Source organism: Zerene cesonia, chromosome 17 (assembly GCF_012273895.1).
Source record: "Zerene cesonia ecotype Mississippi chromosome 17, Zerene_cesonia_1.1, whole genome shotgun sequence".
Lineage (NCBI taxonomy): Eukaryota > Metazoa > Arthropoda > Insecta > Lepidoptera > Pieridae > Zerene > Zerene cesonia.
Window position 1 is genome coordinate 4,626,353 of NC_052118.1, and position 23,828 is coordinate 4,650,180.

The 23,828-nt window shown below is 32.8% G+C and overlaps 3 protein-coding genes across 3 annotated transcripts; all 3 read left to right on the forward strand.

The window, feature by feature from the left end:
• The first annotated feature begins 4,225 nt into the window (after positions 1–4,225).
• LOC119833487 lies at positions 4,226–7,196 on the forward strand. Its single transcript, XM_038357510.1, has 7 exons — positions 4,226–4,412; positions 4,593–4,789; positions 4,965–5,113; positions 5,492–5,637; positions 5,837–6,090; positions 6,578–6,739; positions 6,948–7,196. Exons 1-7 carry the CDS (start codon positions 4,226–4,228, stop codon positions 7,194–7,196), a joined length of 1,344 nt encoding a protein of 447 aa, XP_038213438.1.
• A 1,575-nt stretch (positions 7,197–8,771) lies between these two features.
• Positions 8,772–18,210, forward strand: LOC119833361. Its single transcript, XM_038357348.1, has 14 exons — positions 8,772–8,955; positions 9,047–9,243; positions 9,547–9,695; positions 9,767–9,912; positions 9,993–10,246; positions 11,377–11,538; positions 12,507–12,747; positions 15,786–15,944; positions 16,046–16,242; positions 16,331–16,479; positions 16,585–16,730; positions 16,927–17,180; positions 17,673–17,834; positions 17,962–18,210. The coding sequence occupies exons 1-14, from the start codon at positions 8,772–8,774 to the stop codon at positions 18,208–18,210; spliced, it is 2,649 nt and encodes an 882-aa protein (XP_038213276.1).
• Positions 18,211–20,657: 2,447 nt separating this feature from the next.
• Positions 20,658–23,641, forward strand: LOC119833625 (CRAL-TRIO domain-containing protein C3H8.02). Its single transcript, XM_038357719.1, has 4 exons — positions 20,658–21,013; positions 21,197–21,406; positions 21,501–21,712; positions 22,089–23,641. The coding sequence occupies exons 1-4, from the start codon at positions 20,861–20,863 to the stop codon at positions 22,183–22,185; spliced, it is 672 nt and encodes a 223-aa protein (XP_038213647.1). The 5' UTR covers positions 20,658–20,860; the 3' UTR covers positions 22,186–23,641.
• Positions 23,642–23,828: the final 187 nt, after the last annotated feature.

Consider the following 23,828-nt stretch of genomic DNA (forward strand, 5'->3'; position numbering starts at 1 on the left):
GGACTGGGAAGGGGTAGGAAAAGGATATGGGCCTCCGGCTCCCCCACTCACCGAACGAAACACAGCAGAATGCTATTTCACGCCGGTCTTCAATTCGTGCCGAAGCGTGCTCGACTACCACATATGAGATGTTCTATATTAATTAATATAATACGTATTTACGATCTTATGCGATAAATTGCTTGATGTGCCGAAGTTGTTATTAAATCTGGCCCTCGTAAAATTTTATCACACACCATGATTACCTCTTTCTTGTACGACATATTGGCACATCATTCACGGACTCATAAAATGCTTGATCACTCCTCTATAAAAATAGTATCTAACATCATCTTTCAAACAATATCCGTCCAACAATTGTTATGAAAATAAGAAGAAAACAAAAAATCACATAATTTCTAAACAGTAACTCAATTGCAACTCTGATCAGATTTTTAATTATTATAAATAGGAAGTTTCTTTGATGAAATTGTTTACCTTCGTTCATTGTTCATCCCTATTGATATTCATATGTATCTTATACCTTATATATATATATATATATATCATTGGAATCTCGGAATCGGCTCCAATGATTTTTATGAAATTTAGTATATAGGGGGTTTCGGGGGCGATAAATCGATCTAGCTAGGAATTTTTTTTAGAAAATGTCATATTCGTGTTTTAGTCGTGTTTTTTTTTTCCTGACATCTATTGGTGAATAATAATATTGACAAATTTGACAATTGAAATAACACATAGGCACTTTTTATACCGATATTCCTACGGGATACGAACTTACGCGGTTTCAACCGCGGGTCACAGCTAGTGCACATTTATATGTGAACGCAATTCTATCTTTCTGTCTATCTGAAATCTTCACGCCAAATCTACTGGATCATTTTGGATTAAATTTGGTACATATATAGTTTGATATGCGAGAAAGGACAGAATGGAACGGGAACTATGCAGGAAAAGCCTGTATATCTTCTTATTTGATTGCGCGAATGAAGCCGCGGGCGGAAAGCTAGCATTTGTATAGATTGACATAAATCTGATATAAATTATATAAATTGAAACTTATCTGATAAATACTATAGATAATTATAAATATTCTGTTCTGGAAATGGGCGTTAATATTGGAGAATATTGAAAAAAAGATCGACACAAACAATTATTATGTTTACTAAAAATATGTTGTTTGTCGGTTTTAACTAAGTATGCAAATAACTTAACGTAATAAACAGAAGTTGCTAAGTTACCTCTACACTGACAGATGTTTCCGAAGTTATATCCAAAGATGTTTGATGTAATGCAAAGTTATAAACCTGATGGATACCAAAACCTTAAGTTTAAGAGTAATTAAATTATAACAGCTTTATGAATTTGCATTCCAATAAGCCTAAGTTTACAGTTTACCACGAAATTTTCAAAATTAATCCAGTTTGTAAAGGATAAATGGTTACACAGGTGCTTATAATAATAGGACGTTTTGCAGACCAACGTTGAAAACTTATTATTCCAACCCAAAGTTTTATTATTGTTGATAAAAGATGAAGCTTCAACGCGACTGAATAAATGTCACAAAATGTAAATTTATACATAAGTACGAGTTAAGATGGTAGGTACATATATTTCTCTGCCACTGTGTGAAATTTAAGACACTTCTCTGTCCAGGTGTCCAAAATCTTATTTAAATACAGCTAGTTGCAACTGCACACTGCAACTTAGTGTCGTTATTGTGTCACGTATTTTAAACCATTTCTAAACTATTTTACAAACTTTCTAAAAAATCTCAAGACATGGTGGCATTGTGAAATAAGTTTAAAAGCGTGATTGACCTATCATTTGTCATGTATGTACAACCGTCAATTAAAAAGGACACATAGTTCGGTAGTATCCAAAGATAAGATAACTGACATAAAATTAAAAATAATAATTTGTTATATTTTGACACAATCAAATCCGTTGTATGTGACCAGCTTCAGATAATCCTCATGCAACGCCCACGCCTTCCTCACGAATTACGTGTATATTGATTAGAAAATAATTAAGAAGATAAAATTTGCTTGCTTAAATCTTATCGAATTAAATATAATAAGTATATGCTAAAACAGTAATTACTCACTGATAAAGCACTTGCCACTCCGCTATATCAACATCACGAGGATGAAATGGTATTACCATGACTGCTTAGTCACGGAGCAGCCATCAAAGCGAATTTAATTTTAGGATGAACAAACATTTTTCATTATTGGAATTACCTTTCGGTGTTAATTCAATTTACTGTTACACATTTAAGGTGTTGACATTTCCTAAATCTGAAAAAGTCAACTCTAATTGAATAAAAATTGTTGATAATTCCTTTGATACGATTGTAAAGACAATGCATGTGATACTTAGGAACATAAAAAATGGATTAATTACTTTTTATATTAATAAGGCCCAAACATAAAAAATATTCTGTTTCTTTTCATTTTTGCTCAATACCAGCTAAATTTTTTTATGTCATATCGGGCAACTGATCTGGTGGTTCGCCTGATGGTAGGTATGCGATTAATTACCCCATGATGAAGACCCCAGAGATAGTGCTTCTGCGATTGTGCTACCCAATAGCTAGGAAGAAGGAATGGACTGGGAAGAGAGGAAAAGAAAACGGGCCTACAGCCCCACTCATCGAACCTTTGGTCGGTAGCGTGCTACTATATCACGCCGGTCTTCTGTGGGAGTGTGGTACTTTCACGGTGTGAGTTGGCACAACTCATACCAAATCGTATTCGACTTCCATTACTCCATTAGGAATATTTATTCATATTAATACGTTAAATTTAAACCATGATTAAAACAATACATTTCTATTTTATTTGTTTTTATTTCAAACCATCTATCAAGAAAAGTAAAAATACAGAATTAGTAATAAAACCTAGCACGCAACACCTCGTCCTGTAATGCTTATGTCTAATATAGCCTCGTAATTTCTAGCTGCGTGTTGTGGCTGTGGCGTGGTTACAAAAGACGCAGGTTCAAATCGCGCTTATCAGCGAATATTTTCTCTTTTTATATATTTTTAAAATACTTGCTGAACTGAGTCCGAATAATTTTTTCACCGTTGAATTTGTAGGTGATCCCTGAATGCTATAGGCATATTATTATGTTATAGGCATACAATATTATGCACCATGGGCGAAGCTGTTGCAAACCGCTGGTTACAAATATTAGTGTAGTGAGCAAATCTTCAAGGTCATATATCAATTGAGCTTATATTTAATTATACAAAAAGACTTTACTTCACTACCGTAACATATGATTCTTTTTAAAGTATTTACAAGCATAACAAGTCAAGTTGTGTTTTTAAATTTAAACATAATAAAGCAAAAGAGCATACATTGTAATATTAATAAAAATCTTAGCAGGGCCAGCAAAAAGCTGACCAGTCAAACACGTATAACGCTGGCTTTCAGACTATTTCGAGCTATGAATCCGACAGACACTACATGGTTGCTTTTACCGCTTTACTTGTATTATTTTTAACTGTTTGAAACCTGAACAAAATTTCAATGTTTAAATAAATACAAAATAAGATTGCCAAAACAAAATCAAATGTAAATATGGCGACCGTAAAATATTAATTGTTTAATTTAAAATACTTGAATGATAAAAAATTATATATTTTATTTTTAGAACTGACTTACAATAGTTTTTCAATTCACGAAATAAGTAGATATGACTGGAAGAATTTTAGTAATATTAGTATTATGATATTCCTCACTGTATATGTTTCGATAGAATGTGACATCTTGTCCATACACTGAGTCCATGCATAATACTAATTATTATTGAAAGATAGCTCTATATCAGATAAACGGGAGCTTCCTTCGATGTAATTATCTATTTCGATAAATTGATATTATGTTTTATCGGAGAAAGCAAGAATATTATTTGAATATTGTTATTAATAAAATATGAAAAATTCGAAATATATAGTTTTTTTTCCTTTTTTATTGTATTAAAATTAATAATGGGTTTAAAATTAAAATTAATCAACACCCACTATCATGCTTACGATTAATTCTATGTTTAGGTACATGCTTGAGATAAAAACCGAAATCTATCATATTAATTTTACCCTTATCGCAAAATGCTTATGGACAAGCATAAGAACATGATATGGCAGACATATAAATGTAAAGTAAGTATCGAAACGCATAAGATTATTTCATAATCTCAACAAGGCAACATTTTCAAAATGTTCCGGGTAGTGATTTTAGCTGCTGTGGTCGCAGTGATCTCCTCACTACCTGCTCACAACCTCCCAGATCCTGCAGACCTAGCCTTATATCTAAATGAAGAAGAATTTGAAGACTATTTAGATAAATGGCTTGCAGTGGAACAAGAAACATGGGTGAATAGCACTGCTGGGGTTCCTCGAAGTGGTAATTCTCTCTTACAGTTTTCCTCATATTTATTTTAATTGTAATTTTACATTTTTATGGAATTATTGGAAATAATTATTTATTTCACGACTATATGTTCTTGATATAAATTATAATTTATTTATAGAAGTGCAAATTGAAAAACATAATAACAGAAATTTAAATCGATTTTTTATCCAGCTTGCTCATTACGTGTCAACGGAGATTTTGGACAACCTCAGCCAGTATTCATTAGACAAAACTCAAACTCATATCTCTTCCCAAATGGAAACTCTGGTCGAGTAACTCTTAACTCAGGAGAGCGAGTGATCGTATCTTGTACTGGTTCTGGACGAGCCATACAACACCCCAACATCCAAGCTAATGTGGCTACAGCTGTAAGTTTTATTAACTATTATTTAAACCTTCCTAATCATAAGTAACGTCGCTACCGATGCACAATTAATAGCTCTAAAAAGCATTTTAAATTTGTGGATGTGTGTGTTGAATACAAATTATTACGATATCCATCGTATTATAAGATCCTTCTGAATAAAACATTTCTGGTTTCAGACAGCACAATGTGTCAACAACAATCTTATTTCTGGATCTGGATGGCTGAACGGTAATCGCGAGTTTGGACGTCTCACATGCAATTCGCATTCCTATCATCAAGCGCAAGAAACCAACGAGCGTTGCTTCAACAACAACGTAGTTATCCGGTGTGTTTGTTGTTCATAGCAGGCAATCCAGCGTATATTTTTCAGTGTGGGTGTCGAACCAGCTTTGTCACGAAATGGGCCAATTCACACAGGGAAATGTACCACACCCCCATAGAAGATCGAAGTTAAATAGTATCATTCTATTGTGTTTTGTACGGTGAGTGGGGGACAATGGAAAAAAAGGAAAGGACATGAAAAAAACTATACCGCCCACCGATTTCTCCACTCACAGCACGGAACATTATATTATATTCGGATACTTTAGCCGATCTTACCTAGGCTAATTCGTGCGAAAGCGTGCTCGATTCCCACAGTTGTTACAAAGTATCAACATAAAAAGCTTATGTCTGCGAATTATAATGATTTCTTTGTTTATAGGGTTGGTTTCGTAGTCAACAACGTCTTCCACGTATTATACCGGTCATGCTTTGACAAAAACCGTTTAGAAGTCTTATACGTATGGTATAACCAAAATCCAACTTATGCAGTTCATCAAACCGGTGTTGACAGACCAAGTTGGTTAGGTAAGATATAAAATCTACATATTTATATGACAGACATAAATTATGTGGGATACATTTCTAAATTGAGCTTGATCAGTAGTTTTAATTTAGCTTTGTAAAATCATAATGAGCATTAAAATTCAAAACAATGCTTAGAATAATTCATACATATACTACAACATATCTTTCTCTTTTATATATATTTTTTTCATTATTTCAGCCGGTAGTTTCTTCCCTGGAGTAGCTATAAACAATCTATACACCCAAGTACAGCAAAAGCAAGCTATCGCGAGGGTAGTTGGTGACAGGTTGGCAGACCAGTACGTTACATCACATCAGTTCTTAGCTCGAGGACATCTTATTGCTAAGAGTGACCAAGTGTTCGCGACCGGTCAGAGAGCTACATTCTACTTCATCAACGCTATTCCACAGTGGCAGCCATTCAATGCTGGAAACTGGAACTCACTTGAACAAGTAAGTCAGACAAAATTCTGCTATATATCATTCATATCGTTTAGAGAACTATATATTTGAGCGCCAATATGCGGACATTTTATTTCATTTTTTCTTTTTGCCAATCTGTAAAATCAACATAGACATAAAAATTTAGACAGCGAGGTAATACGAAAGATAACCTTCCAATCAAGGTCATAATCCTACTTCCCTATTAGTATTATTAATGCCAAAGTACCTCTACCTGTTCGTCTTTTCTTCACACCTAAACCACTGAATAGGACAGATGAAATGTGGTACAGAGATAGTTTGAGACGCGAAAGAGGAAGGATAGGATAGGTTTTATCGTAGAAATTCCACGGCCACTGGAACTATGCGGGTAAACCCTGGACTGTTTATATTTTCATTTGACTACACAGGCGAAGGCGGGCAGAAAGCTATTAATTATTATAAATAAAATAATGTTGTGATAAAAATTTTAGGTATTTTTTAATGTGTATTATTTCAGAATCTCAGAGCCCGTATCGGAGCAGCTGGTTACAACTGCGTTATTTACACCGGCGCTTTCGGTGTAACTCAACTGCGTAACGCAAACGGACAGTTTGTGGATATCTTCCTTGATAACACCAACAACAACCGAAGAGTGCCAGTTCCTCTATATATGTACAAGGTATGAAATTGAAGATTTTAAAGAATATAATCAAAGACACTTTTTAATTTTAATGTATTTTTTTTATAAAACATTAAAATACTCGTTGAATTAACAAACAATTCAACCATAAATTTTCCAGTCCCTTATAACTTTTTTCTGCAACATATCGTTAATTAAAAATAAAAACGTATTTTCCATTGTTTACTCAATACTTCATTGGTCTTAGGTCGCATACGATGCCTCTAGACGCATAGGAACCGCTTTCATAAGCATCAACAACCCCCACTACACCGCGGCTGAGGCGCGCGCTCTGCAGTTCTGCACGGACCGTTGCCGCAACAACTCGGCTTTCAACTGGCTCCGCTGGCAACCCGACCGCGTTGACCTTGGCTACAGCTTCTGCTGTACCGTCGATGATTTCAGGAGAAGGATTGGTCATTTACCTTCCTTCACCGTGAACGGGCTCCTATCATAAGGGAATCAAAACTGAAAATTGCAATGACTGTAAATAAGGCACTTGCAAAATGATATTGTTTATTATTTATTAAACGTTTCATCTTATAATAATTATGTTGTTTTCATTCGTTTTTTTTTCATAAAAGCCTTAATTCTATTTATTATGCTTAAATAAAAAAGACGTTGAATTTAGAACACTTATCAATTTTAGAAACAAATATTGATTACACAATCAATCGCCTTTATCATCATTTCCAATTATTTTCATATCTTTAATTATAATACGTTGAATCTATGTTTTTTGTTTGAGCAAAACTGGCAATCTTTTTTGCTAAACAACTACACAGTGGTACAGTTGTAACAGCAATAATGTACTACCGACATTAACTTCTATTGAATAATATTTTCAACAATTTCATTTAATACAAAATAAATTTATGATGCAACGAGAATTACTCGATTTTTCTCTTTGATAAATATTCATTGCACAAAAAATTACGGATTCATTACAAGGAGTTGAGTATTCATTAGAACTAATGGTGTGCACTTTTACACTTACCGTAAAATTTAATTTCATAAAATTGTTATGTTAATTCGTTTCCTTTCATAATATAATCCTGTTGTTTAAAAAATATATATATTTGAAGTCCATTGCAATGAAACTAATTTTGGGACTTTTTACGTACAAGTAAGTCGTACATGGTTTTAGTAATTAGTAAGCATAAATCTATGTAAGCGTAAATCTACGTTTACACAATAATACGGCGCATTGTTATGTGCATGATACAACATGGTACTCGTATATATAACGAAAAACATTATTGTTAATTTCACTCATTGTACAACTTGCAATAAAGTACATAAACTTCATAAGATTTTCTCTGTTCGTCTGTCCCTGCTCACGATCGTACGTAGCCAGCAAGGGCTCGTACATATTATCCATTTATACATCCACACCCTGTAGAATATGAATATCGTCAAATTGATGATGTTAGTGAGGAGATGTAGTTTTAAACAGCTGGCACGTGAATTTAAAAATTGCATCTTCTTAGAGAGCTGTAAACTCGATTTACTTTATTTTCTATTTCCGTGTTTCACTCTGTCGTCGACGCCAGTGTAGGGACAAAATTTATAAATTGTTGCAGATTACTAAATTGAATTCTAGATAAACGTATTTATATACTTTTTAAACGATTCTTATATTTGTTTGGTGTCTCTATGAGTTAAATTCTGCATAACAAAAAATAAGAATTTAAATTTTGGGAAATATTAGGTATAAACTGTCTGTAGTCTTTTGTATTCGTTTTAAACCCAATTTTTATTTTTAGATCTACTATTTTGATTCAATAAGAAAGTTCTCATAAGGTTATGACGACATTTTATGATATTTTGCAATTAAGAGCATTTATTTTGTTACTATCAACAGTAACCTGTATCTTAATTCACAATTCTGGTACCTGAGATAAAATCTATCAAATCAATATTACCGTTATCGCAAAACACAACATCACACGATATGAGAAATATATAAATGTAAAGCGAATAACAGAAACTCAAGATTATAGCATAGTTTCCCAAAAGTACAGTTTTTAAAATGCTTCGGTTGGTAATTCTAGCACTTGCCGTGTCTGTGATTACTTCGCTGCCAGCGAAATTATTAAATCCTGCAGACCTAGCTTTGTATCTAAACGAAGAAGAATTTGAGGATTATTTGGATAAATGGCTTGCGGTGAAACAGAAATTCTGGATCAATAACACTGCTAGTGACGCTCGAAGTGGTAATATTTCGCAGTCTTTTACTACTAGCTTAAGCAAAAGCAAAATAGTAAATAGTTGTAAAATTATTTTAAATAAGTGTTGAATTTTCAGGTTGCACCCTAAATGTGAATGGAGATTTTGGTCAACCTCAGCCTGTGTTCCTCCGTCAAAACACAAATTCCTATTTATTACCTAATGGGAATTCTGGTCAAGTGACGTTAAACTCAGGAGAACAAGTTATTGTAGCTTGCACTGGTAGCGGCCGTACAATACAACATCCAAATATCCTAACCAGTGTAGCTACAGCTGTAAGTACTAAATAGTATTATTATAGAACTACTACTAAATTTTATAACCAATTATCTTGATAATATTTAATTAAATGTTGAAAATCCTCCCTTCCCTGTTTGTGTTGTCACCCATCTTGGATTAGATGTATTTTTCTGTTTAATATATTTTACTAAATGTCGTTTGTTAGCCATGTTGAGGGAGTTAGAAAAAAACATTTCGTAGAGACTGCCACACATGAAAATCGGTCTATAGACCGATTTTCATCAAACATTAAGAACCACCGCAAGCAAACTGAATACAAAAATTACCTATTGTTTTAGACTGCACAATGCGTTAACAGTAATCTGGTGTCTGGATCTGGTTGGTTAAATGGTAATCGCGAGTTTGGACAACTGACGTGCAACTCTCACGCCTATCATGAAGCCCAAGAAACAAATGAGCGATGCTTTAACAATAATGTTGTCATTCAGTATGTTGTCTTTATTTTAATAACATCAATAAAGATTGAAGAAGGCTGTTGTAACTTACATTTCATTTTAGGGTTGGTTTTACAGTGAACAATGTTTTTTATCCGTTATACCGATCCTGCTTTGACAAAAATCGATTTGAATTAATATATGTATGGTACGAGCAAAATCCATCGAATGCTATTCACCAGACTGGAGTTGATAGACCGAGTTGGTTAGGTAATAATAGAATATCCAACAAGTTTGTTAAAATAAAATCTCAAATAATATAGACTAACAGAAACCCTTCATTATTTCAGCTGCTGGTTTCTTTCCTGGAGTAACAATAAACAGTCTCTACACCCAAGTGCAACAAAAGCAAGCTATTGCGAGGGCTGTTGGTGATACACTGGCAGACCAGTACGTCACATCACATCAGTTCCTAGCTCGAGGTCACCTTATTGCTAAGAGCGATCAAGTTTTCGCGACAGGTCAGCGTGCAACATTCTACTTCATTAACGCTGTACCACAGTGGCAGCCCTTCAATGCTGGCAATTGGAACTCACTTGAACAAGTATGTATCCCGGCCCCTGGCCCGCATCCTTTTTCCTGTCCTTCCCAGTTCTTTCCCTTATGCCCTCCATCAATCCTTTCATCATTCCTTATCCAGTAGATTTGGTAATTAATTCTCACAAGTGTGTAGCAGTGTATCTGCAAATGTTTATGGGCGGAGCTGGTCACTTACCTTTAGTAGACCCACCAACCCTTTTGACAATTATCACAAAAAATAAACATATAAATAAATATAACAAATAAATTTAACAACTCTGGGATCCCGATCTTTATTGCTTTCGAAATAGCCCAACCATAGATCTAATTTGTCTACACTAATAAATACATATGTAATATAGTTTATAGATACTATTAAATTACTCATTTATTATTTTATATATATATATTTGTGACTTTCATGCAATTATCTAAAGAGTTGCCATCTCGTCAGTTCTCAGCTCTCTCAAGAAATGTTATATACATTAAAAAAATGTTGATTTTACAACAACATTTTCCAATAAAAAATACATCGCTATAATATAATAAATTCTTTTTAAAATGTAATCGCCAAATACCTATTTAAAACAACTGTTAAAGTTAAGAAAGCATAAACATAGGTCAAAATAACCAGCAGCATTACGATATATCTACAATAACGTACCATAAGTTCTTGGGAGACTAAGTTGGTTTGATCAATCACGGGAATGGAAACAAGTATGCGAAAGAAAAACCAAAAATTTATTTGCACGTAAGCAAAACCCAGATTGGACTTCTAGGATTATTAAGCATATTCGAATTTTATGTACGGTAAAACTTCAATTTCATTTTTATTTTATCTTAATACTTTAATATTAGATATTAAGAAATTGCGAGTGAGGTATTGTTTTTTTAAATTATTATTTTTAATCCTACTAATATTATAAATGCGAAAGTTTGTAAGGATATGCTTTTTTACTCTTTCACACAAAATTTTCTGAACCGATTGCAATGAAATTTGGTACGTAGATAACTGGATAACTGGAATTAAACTTAGAGGCAACTTTTTATCCCGATATTCCTACGGGATACGGGACTTACGCGGGTGAAACCGCGGGACGCAACTAGTTAATCATAAAATGAAACGGCATCTCAGAAATTATTTTCTAATTACAGGATCTCAGAAGTCGTATTGGTGAGGCTGGCTACAATTGCATTATTTACACCGGAGCATTCGGAGTAACCCAACTACGTGATGCGAATGGCCGTTTTGTAGATATTTACCTCGATAATACCGATAACAATGAAAGATTACCTGTTCCACTATACATGTACAAGGTAAAATATCCATCGAAATAAAGAGGCTATGGTGACGTCAATTTCTCAATTTCACATTGAAAATGTCGTCTTTTTGATATATGCAAAAAGCTTAACACCATGTAGAATTAATGCATAATCTTTAATGGATATATTAATTATCAGTTTAGATTAGTGACGTTATAGATTGCGTCTAGACCACAGAACAATGGTAATTAGGTACCTACTCCGGATCTAACACATTTTTTTTAATTCTACAAAATCATAGATACTTTATTTACTTTTATATAACATACATAATCAAGTTAATCAATTACAATCTTTTTAATTCTTATCAGTACCTAATAATCAAGAGAAATTTCAATTTTCGTTGGTATGACTCACATGTTTTATTCACAGTTTAATCACCAGAAAAAGATCGTTCGTAAAAGTATGGAATTTTATATGGGTCTATTCATAAGTTCACACAGCAAACTTTATTGTATAGAACTTTTGCATGACGCTTATTTTGTATCATCATGCATGCTTATGTTGTATGTTTAGTAGGTGATATTATAGAGAGGGTTTCCTAGGTGATTTTTAGATCTATTGAACTGATTTTAAAAATACTTTTACCATTAGAAAACTACATCTTTTCCAATCGGTAAATATTGTGTGTTGCCCGTATGCTAAGCTGAGGGCTATTATTAGGTAAATGGAATTAATGAATTCAATCTAATATATAAAATTCTCGTGTCACAGTTTTCGTTGCCATTCTCCTCCGAAACGGCTTGACCGATTTTGATGAAATTTTTTGTGCTTATCCGGTATCTATGAGAATCGACCAACATCTATTTTTCATACCCCTAAATGATAAGAGCAAGGCAGAACAGCGTATGCCAGGTGCAGCTAGTATTTTCTAAAATTTAGTTATTGCATCACACATCGTCTGAATTATTTTATTTATAATATTGAAGTGAACATACGTGTGAAGTTCAAAATGTTTACAGGTCGCATACGATGAATCTCGACGCGTTGGTACTGCATTCATAAGTATCAACAACCCTCACTATACTCTGGCTGAGGCGCGCGCTCTCCAGTTCTGCACCGACCGATGCCGTAGCAACTCTGCTTTCAACTGGCTCGGCTGGCAACCAGACCGAGTTGATATCGGATACAGCTTCTGTTGCTCTATTGATGATTTCACTAGACTTATTCCCCACTTACCATCCATGACCGTTAACGGCTTACTTTCATAAGTTATATTTTACGTTACGTACGTACCCTAAAGTTTATGAAATAAGTCACTGCTATAAAAATGTATGTAGCGACATTCATAGCAAAAATGAGTGAGACATTCCTTAAAAAAAAAATGAACTATATGTATTTTGAAATCGTAATATTACTCGCTATTCTCAAATTATGTTATTTGTGCTAATAGGAATTTCTCTTATTTCCTCGATTTTAAAGGTAAACTTGCAGAATGACTTTCGAAGTGACCTTATTTCAAATTAAGTAATCCCTACCACTTTAGACAGTCATTTAATTGTAAGAATTGTACTGGCGGAAAAATAAATATATATGTTTATGATATAATAACATTATTATTTACTACAATCATATTTACTATAATTATACAATTAGACAATTATATAAAGCATTTCAAAACTGACAATAAAAATATAACCTATTTAGTAATTTTAAAATGTAATGCGCATGTTCCATTTATTTATGCAAACGAAGTGAATGTAAAAGTTTGCCAAGTCATCTGATCTTTATATATATTATACAGCCATATACGCCATATAGCGCCCTAAATCCTAATTATGACTTCAACTATTTCTATTTGCAATTTGCTAAGCGCAGCTTTTTGGGGGTGGAGTTGCATTTTTAATTAAGCAAAGCCAAATAAAAATCAATATATTTGATCAGGCAATACATCACTGTTATCTTTGGATTATATTTAATTCGTTGATGTTACGTAGGGATTTAATTTAGCGTATTATCGCATTAAAAAACAACTGGAAGCGTGAGAGCGTTGTTTTTACCTTGTCTAGTATATCATATTTAATATCTTATACTAACTGCTCAATCTGGCTTTGCCCGAGTAGTAGTTTACTATATATTTTTTTTGTTTGTATTGTTTAAAATTTTTAACATTCATCCACGAAATCCTTTCGGAAACAAAATCAAAGAATAAAGAATCGTTACAATGCAATTAACCGTTCTTAATTATTGGATTATAAGTACATCCTATCCTATCCTACTAATATTATAAATGTGAAAGTTTGTAAGGATGTGTATGTGTTTGTTGCTCTTTCACGCAAAAACTACTGAACCAGTTGCAAAGAAATTTGGTACATAGACACCTGGACATCTGGAATAGCATATAGGCACTTTTTATCCCGATATTCTTACGGGATACGGACTTACGCGGGTGAAATTGCGAGGCGCAGCTAGTGATGTATAAGTAACAAAAATTTTCGTCCAATACTACAAAATTATATCTAAGTTCTGTCCATGGGTTCTGTCTATTAGTTGATTACATAAAAAAAAGAATTCACTCAGTTACCTTAGTATAACATTTAAGTCAAACGCGTTTTTAGCGTAAACGTACTAATTAAGTACCTAATGTTTTTTTTGGCCTAATGACTTTTTTTATTGTTTCATTACCACTGGAGAAATATATCCCAAATTGCACATTGCATGCCATCATTGCAAGGCAAGAAGACTATGTCTTATTTATTTCAAAACAGAAACAGTAGTACACGTGGTGAACTGTGTCTCGAAGACCAGTTTCTTTCCTATCTTTTATGTTTATAAAAGTTTATAGTACAGTGTTATCATCAATCTTTTTTTTCCTCGTTATTCTTGTCTCTTGGCCAATCTTTCACAACTTGCTTAATTTTGGTATGGTTTACGTCTCTAACGCTTAATTTACTGTTTATAGTATTATATAGTCTTGTTGATAAAAATTCATATTGATAGTGTGCAAATTTGGATGAGGTTGGAGGGAGAGTTATCCGATTAAATCTTTTGATTCCTGAACTTTGTAGGTTTAGCGTTCGATTTTTTTTACAAATACATTGATAAATATAACAATTTCGTACACTAAGAATATTTGTTTTAATGTAGATATCAGATGTAGGATGGGTATAATTAAGGGTTAACATGACTTTGAGCACAGCTCGTTGAGCCCTTTCTACAGGCAGTATTAGAGTTTTGCAGACTCCTTTCCAGGCTGGTATACAATAAGTGAGTATACAGTGACAAAGCGCATTGTACACTTGGATGAGTAGCGCTGTATTAGCTATAGATCGAAGGTTTTTGAAGACAAACATGAGTCTTCCTATTCGTTCACTTCACTGTTTATGTGTTTTTCCCATATTAATTTATGATCCACAATAACACCAAGATATCTAGTTTCATCTGTTCTTTTTATTTCATGACATAAACAATTAGTTTTCTGTAAGGTTGAAGACAGTGTCCTATTACAGGGGAATTAATGGAGAATTGATTGTTAGGCATTGTGGTTTTTCTTTTACCAAAGCAGATGTAACAAGTTTTGTCAACATTTATTGTTAATAGACTATCTTCCAGCAAAGCCATGACTTACCGCAGCTCTCTTTCAGCAATCTGTCTTACCTCGCTCCAGGATTTGCTGTAGAATAAAATCACTGTATCGTCAACAAACATGATTGTGTTAGCTGATTGTAGGGGCAGACCGCATAACATAAAAACTAAGAGGAACACAATGAATCGAGACTAATAATCTTTATTTATTTGAAGTGCGTATGAATGATTTTTTAGATAAAAGACATGATATACGTTAAGATTACATGTGCCGGCTATTTGGAAGACAATTGAGAAAATAGTACACAACATTAGCCTAATCCACCAACCAACCAACACACAATAAACTAAAGACAGTCTAAAATCAGTTTTATAATCCACCACATCGTTGACATCACAAAACGCCATCATACATCATTATAAGGATAGGACAGTTGCTTTTGTCTTCTTTTTATCATTTTAATTATGTTCACGCGATTAACACTTTGTTATCGAAACCTATCATGTCAGATTTCAGAAGAGGGTTTGCAAATCTTTTACTAATTATCACTTTATCAGTTTTTGTCAAACTATAAATACTTTGAGTCATCGAATAAATGCTGCACAGTTTTAAAAATCCAGCCTTTAGGCTGGTACTTAGGTTTTTAAAAAAATACAATTTTCTTGCAAAGACATAAAAATGTTGTCTTTAAAGGCAATTATTATGCTCTTTGCAGCTGCTTCTGCTTTACCAGCAGAGCTTCCTCATCCCAGTGATTTAGCTGAAGTATTAAGTGAAGATGCATTTGAGGATTACCTCGATAAGTGGCTTGAATTAGAGCAACAAAGATGGCTTAATGACACAAATATATTCGACACCCCTAGTGCTCGAAGTGGTAAGTAGAACATCATAAAATAATATGGTTACATTTGTATTCTTATAATAATTTCTATCAAAGGCATTTTGGCAATGATTTATTGAAAAATATTTTTACAGGATGCACATTCCGCGTCAGAAATGATTTTGGTCAGCCCCAGCCAGTCTACATTAACAGACGAACAAACACGTACCTAACTCCATCAGGAAATTCGGGTCAAGTTCGTTTAAATGCTGGTGATGATATTATTGTATCTTGTGTTGGTTCATCACGCCAAATTCTTCACCCAAACATTGCATCAACTGTCTCAACCGCTGTAAGATTAATCAATTATTTGTTCTATATTACACACATTATTATAATCACTGTTATTTTTTTCACTGTCTTACCTAAATACATTTTAGACTGCAAGGTGTGTCAGAGATAATCTCGTCTCAGGGTCAGGATGGCTTAATGGAAATCGGGCTTTTGGTCAACTGACTTGCAATAGCAATTCTAATCATGAAGCCGTTCAAACTAATGATAGATGCCACAATAATAATGTTGTTATCAGGTAATTAAATCAATGTTGAATAGAATACTCAATCGTGAGAGTTTATATAATAGTAATATGGTCTAAATATTTACTTATAACATAATATTTTGTATGATTTTTCAGAGTTGGCTTTAGAGTCAATAATGTTTTCCATCCACTTTTCTGGTCATGCTATGACAGAAATCGATATGAAGTTTTATATGTGTGGTATCCTCAAAACCCTTCAAATACAGTTCATCAAACTGGAGTTAATAGACCCAACTGGGCAGGTAAATATCTTACAATGACGTATGGAACTTCCTGTCTTCAATTATCGGACTTAGCCGTACTGGAGCCGCCAAGCTTGAGAGCGTTTATTTATTTATTTCTTTATTATTTACTATACATCACGAAGATAATACAAATAAAAAATAAGGTATACTTACTTTACTTTTTATTAATAATTAATAAATGTGCTAATTTTAGCTGGCGGTTTCTTCCCGGGTATTGACATTAACAATATCTACACTCAGAACAGCCAAAGACAGGCCATTGCTAGAGTGGTTGGTAATAACTTGGCGAATAGATACGTTACAAGCACCCAGTTCCTCGCTCGTGGTCACCTAATAGCCAAAAGTGATCAAGTTTTCGCCACTGGACAACGTGCAACATTCTACTTCATTAATGCTGCTCCTCAATGGCAACCATTTAACGCAGGCAACTGGAACAATCTTGAACAAGTAAATATCGTCCTATTTTTATGTATAATAATGGAAAACAAACCAATCCCCTAAAAATCAATTTTAATAACTGTAGGTACATTTTAAATAATTATTTATAATATAAAATAAAAAGATTAAAATCAAAGTTATCAGAACTAAACGATTTAAACTAAACCACACAGGGGGATGAGCTTTCAAATATATATATATATATAAACGCATCATCATAATCGGCTCACCCAGTCGAAAGGTCTGACGTATCAAACACAAATAGAAATACAGCCGAACTAAGAGCCTTTGAAATTTACGCCTTTTTTGAAGTTGTTTAAGAAATGTTAAACAGATAAAACAGATAAATTATAAAATGCTAGTATCGTAAGGATTAAACTAATAACACTTATGATACTTCCCTCCATACGGAGAAAAATATTTCTCCTATTTTACCCATTTCCCATAATTTGATCACAAGTTCAATTTAAAACAATCATTTAATTTTAATATTACTAACAGGATCTCCGTGCCCGTATTGGAGCTGCAGGTTACAACTGCATGATTTACACCGGCACCTTTGGCGTAGCCCAACTACGCGACGCGTCTGGTCGCTTTGTCGACATTTACCTCGATAATACAAATAACCGCCGCCGTGTCCCTGTACCGCTCTACTTTTACAAGGTATGAATTATTGCATATTTATTCAACACAATTCATACCAGCTATTATTTAACAATTGTATAGTCAGTTAATAATGTTTTGTTAAAATACAGAGAAAGCATTTTAAACGGCAAATCTATTGTTACAGGTCGCTTATGACTCATCGAGACGTTTGGGAACTGCATTCATAAGTATCAACAATCCCCACTTGTCTGCATCAGAGGCCCGCGCACTGCAATTCTGCACAGACCGGTGCAGAAATAACAACGCTTTTAGCTGGCTCAGGTGGAGGCCCGACCGCGTCGATCAGGGTTACAGTTTCTGCTGCACTGTCGCTGATTTCAGGAGGCGTATTCCTCACTTACCTTCTTTCACAGTGAATGGCCTTCTTTCATAAAATTGTTAAAAAAAATTGACGGAAATTATTATTTCCAAACTGTCCATGTTTTTAAATCTTCATATACCTATATATTTATTATCATTATCATTATTATCAGCCCACACATGTTCCCACTGCACGAACACGGGCCTCCTATGGGATACGGGATTTAGGCCATAATCCACCACTCGGCCACGATGGCTAAACGAATTCTTTCTTCTTTCTGTATATATTTATATTGCGAATAAATCAATGCAAATGAAACCATGGAATTTTATTTTATTCACGAATTAATGAAGATAATAGTTATATCGCCAAATCGCGTATAAATTGCTTTTCGACGCCATTTTCCCAAAACAGCGGCGCGAGAGGCAAAAAAATAGCAAAGTGGAAATTTTAAATAGGCACCTCAAAATCTATTAAAAGCTAGCAAAATCTATTAAGTCAGCTACCTCACCGTGGCGATGCCATATATGTCAATAGGCCACCCGTGTCCCACCACAGCAATCCAATTTCTTCTTCTCTTCGGTTCGAATCCAAAGAGAATGAATAAATGCTCATAAATATTGTCCTGATGATAGAGACATATTTCATGAATAAGTTATTTATCGATTTTAATAACAACAGCCATTAGTTTGTGCCTCAGAAAAGCTTACTAAAATAAAACTAATTGTTTCCCGCAGCTTCGCGCGTGGTTATTTTATTCCATTGAACAAACTTTCATCTCCTATTTTACCAAAGCTCAAAGCGATAATTCAATAACCCGAAATAAAAAAAATAGGTTATGTTACTTGATAAAGATACCTACTTTTTAAGTTTATTTAACCGACGACGCAAGAAGAGGGGTGTTGAGTTTAACGTGCCTGTCTGTCTGTCTATGGCATCATAACTCCCGAACGGATGCAGTGATTTAAATTTAGTTTTTTTTTTATTATTTAGTGAGTTATGTGCGAGTGTTCTTAGACGAGTTTGATGAAAATCGTTGAGCCGTTTAAAAATTGTAAGGGGTGAAAGTGGGGACATTATGTAATCTTTACCTTAACAAGAACCTGACCTATCTATAAAATGTATGAAATAAAAAATTTAAGAAAACCCCGACTTAAGAACTTAATTTCCCTTTAAAAAATTAAATAAATAATAAAAGAAACTTAATCTTATAGTACCTAAGAATGTATTAATGATTCTAAAAAAATACGTCACGTTGGGGGACCGCTCCTAAGCTTGCAATTTAAATACAAATAGTTTAAATAAGCAACAAAGATGAACTTAAAAGCAAAATTGAGAAAATACTTCAATGATTTTCATAAAATTACTTAAGAAAAAAGTATAAAGTTGGCACTTTACCCCCACCTGCACGCCGCGCCGCACGCTGCCTGCGCATGAATACGGACTGCATTCCGTCGCCCGCGCCGCTATACTCCTATAGTAGGGGAGCCCAAGAGGGGATTTTGGGATTTACTCGAGCGCGTCAGATATTTTATAAGGGAAAGTACCTTATTGATAAGTACCTCCCAAACTTATGAGCAGTTAAGTGGGTGGGTGCATTCACTGGAGCCGCAGGAAAATAAAAATATCGATAATTCTGTAAGGTTACGCTCAAATCGTCAGATTAGCAAAAGTTGGAATTCTTGTGTTGTAATTAACCCCTAATTTCTTTATCTGTCATATTTTTTAAAATTTTTCTCTTTCTTCATAGCCATGAGTTTGCCACATAAATCGTAAGAATACTGTATATTTTATTTCAGTGATATGCTAGAGAATTAAAAATGTTAAAATCAACGTATTTGAGTTCACAGCGTTGTATTTCTTTTACAAAAAAAAAAAACGTATCTCTACCGCTAAAATTTTAAACATTATAGGACTTTTTTCTTGCTATCATCTAATCTACGAATTCCAGTAGGTTTCCGAGACGCTCGAGTAAATATACAATAAGCATCTTGGGCTCCTCTACTACTATTTTCCGCGTTGTAGTTAAGTACATTAATTTACTTTAATGTTAACACCAATAAATATAGTATAAATCTTGGGTAAAAGGCTAAATAGGTACGCATGTGATACATATGAAAAAAATCGTAGATAAGTAAGAGATAATTACGAGCGGTGCCCCAATGCAACGTATTGTTTTAGAATTATTAATTAATATATTCTTAGGTACTTTAAAATTGTTTCTTTTCATATATTTTTAATTTTTTATAGGGAAATTAAGTTCGTATGTCATTAAATTTTTAAAAATTTAAATTTAATTTTATAAATCCGAAATCCAAAAATGTTAAATAAATTAATAATAATGACATATTTACCATATTTGCAGTCTTTTAAAAATCTATATTAAATCTGAAATTAGTAACTATTTAATAATAATTGGTGCTGGTGGTTGTGGAAAAAGGAAACCCTATGAAAAGTGAAAAACATTAAGTCTAGTATTATGCTATCTGTGACCAAGTTATTAAATGTCAAATGTCAATTTGCGTTTTTCGTTATCATAGTTCATACCCGTATTATTGTACTACTCTTTGGTTATCAGCATTCAGCAATCGTCGAGATGTACATGAAGTTGTACTGTTTTTAATTTTGAATATCTTACGTTTTATATTATCACTATTTAAGAGGCTTTTAAACGTTACTACATTGTATTTTTCTATAAACTCTTGGTAGGAGTTTTTTTATCATGGAAGAATTAAAGCCTGTTAACCCTGAAGACCTGCAACAGCTGAAAGAACGGATGAAATTAATAGCAGATGCTGATCCAGCACAATACCATAATGATTATTCCTTAAAGAGATATTTACGAGCATTTAAAACGGTTGACAAATCTTTTCAGGTACGATTACATTTCAAACCGTATGTTTATGCTTTATTAAATTAAATACGCATATATTTAAGACGTCATAGGTACATATAATACCTATTTTAATATCTTCTCTTATCTAATGATATTAGTGTAGTGTATATCATATAAACACCTAAACTACTCACTTAAACATTTAAACATTTTGATTTTCAGGCAATATTGAAAACAAATAAGTGGAGGGCAGAGTATGGTGTAGATCAGCTTCATGAGAATAAGGAACTTATTGAGAAATATAAAGATAAGGCTATGGTACTGAGACACCGTGATATTGTTGGACGCCCCATTGTTTACATTCCTGCTAAAAACCATAGTTCTAGTGATAGAAATATAGACGACTTAACAAAGTTCATTGTATATTGTTTGGTAAGTATATTGTGTCCAAACTAAAGTAAAATTAAAAGATAATAAACATGAAAAGAAAGAAACTAAAACATGGTATTTTTTAAATTGTTCCCAGGAAGACGCCAGTAAAAAATGTTTTGAGGAAGTTGTTGACAATCTATGTATTGTGTTTGACCTTAACAACTTTACACTCTCATGTATGGACTATCAGGTGCTAAAGAACCTTATATGGCTCCTGAGCAGACACTATCCAGAGAGACTTGGAGTTTGTCTTATCATCAATGCTCCCACATTCTTTTCCGGCTGCTGGGCAATTATAAAAGGATGGTAAGATGGTTTACTTAAGTAATAATTACAACAATTTTAAAAACTGTTATAGAATTGAACACCACAATCTTAACAAAATCTAACTAATGTGAAACTAACCAAATTGCTTATTACTCAATCAATTATTTGTCGCATGCAATATTAATTGGATTATTAGGTTCACAAACTTGAACTTTAATAGAGTCGACTGTATAGAATATTCAACTGTGTGTTAACTTTTATATATCATACTTAACAAAATTATCAAAGGGCATTAAAGCAATTTCCATAATATGTTATTGAAACAGATTATTTAATGAATATAATAATAAACAAATCAAAAATTTGTTTGATATAGTTGTAATAACATTTTATAATATTCAAATAATAATTTCAGGCTTGATGAAAACACAGCAGGTAAGGTGACCTTCGTGAATTCAGAAATGGATTTATGCCAGTATCTAATACCAGATATCTTGCCTACTGATATTTAGAAATAACATCACTAAGATTACAGAATAGTTTTTAAATGTCTATAAATAATATTTCATTGATCATAACTAGTCAAAAGTTTGAGAGAAACTTTTTCTTTTTGTAAAATACATCTTACCATCCTATAACCAAAAATACTTAAGGGTACTACTACTTTATGTAAAGTCTTTATTAAAAGGTATTAAATAAACTAAAATAATGTAATGTCTTAAATTTGTCATAAAGTAATTCTGAACATAGATATATAGCAATAGATAGAGAGCTACCCACTACAGTGGATTTGTTTCTCATGTAAATAATGAAAAAATAATTGAAGCTCATGCCCCATTTATTACAAATAAAATGTTAAAAGGAGTCTATTTTTTAACAGTCTTGTGAACCAATCACCAAACTCAACTGCCTCTAAATGTAGATGACTCGATGGTCACTAGATATGTTTAGATTAACAGAGGCGCTAGAAGTAATTTAGGAATATTAATAATTGTTAAACTATGTTCCTTAATGAAATGATAAATAAAGTATGGTAATTTTTTATAAGGCAGTATATGACAGTTGTAATAAAAGCAAATAAAGGATTTGTAAAAACTATGTACTGTATTTTTGATGTGTGCAAATATTATGCATCGGAAGTCACTTAAAAATTAATGCTCAAAATTATATTATATTATAACGAAAATTGTTGACAACAGTAGTAATTCATGATAATTCTTATTTCATGTTATAATATTATATGTATCTGTAAGTTTTAAAAACCAATTTCCGAATTTTTGAAAACAAATTTCCAAAATTGTTTAAATATTTTTATGAATTATAAATACATTGCTATAGTACATTAAACAATTAATTATTCAAAAATTCGGTTTTAGAATATTATTGCAGTTTTCGGAATTTCTAACATTGCAAATATACTCATTGCATTGAAATGGCAAATTATTTATTTATGTATATTAATACATAACATTGTATATTATGTTACAGTCGAAACCCGTTTTCCCTAGAAGTAAGAACTAAATACCTTTGTTTCAGTTGGTTCTAATTGCGGAAAACGCGTTAGAAACTAGAATAAACTTTGTTTCATATAGTCGATTCTGAGACGGTGGCTCAAAATCAAATTGATAACAGCATTTGTTTTTTATATATAATATTATGATAAAAAATAATCTAAATAAAAGAATTATGACTACATAATAGTGTAAGACGATTTTGTTGATAAATTTTCTTTATATTTTAGGTTTTTACGCATTCTAGTGAAAAACGGGTTTTAACAATAACATGTACATATTATATTATATAAAATTAGTAAGCTAAGACATAGTTGTTGTTACACTTTAATTATATTTTCTTGTTTTTATTATACTATGGTCTTAAATGTAAAACATTATAGTATGTTTCGTTATTCATAATACTATATAACATTTTAATGGTTGTTAATCTATAATATCTACTAAGTTAAACCCCTTTCACCCCCGTTTTTTGTATGGTATTATACATATAAACCTTCCTGTTGAATCACTCTATCTATTATAAAAAGAACCCATAATCTGTTGAGTAATTAAAAAAATTAAGCATACAGACACTCAGACGACGGAAAGCGACTTTGTTATATCAACTACATATTTGTTTTCTTTTATTTCTTGTAAAATGA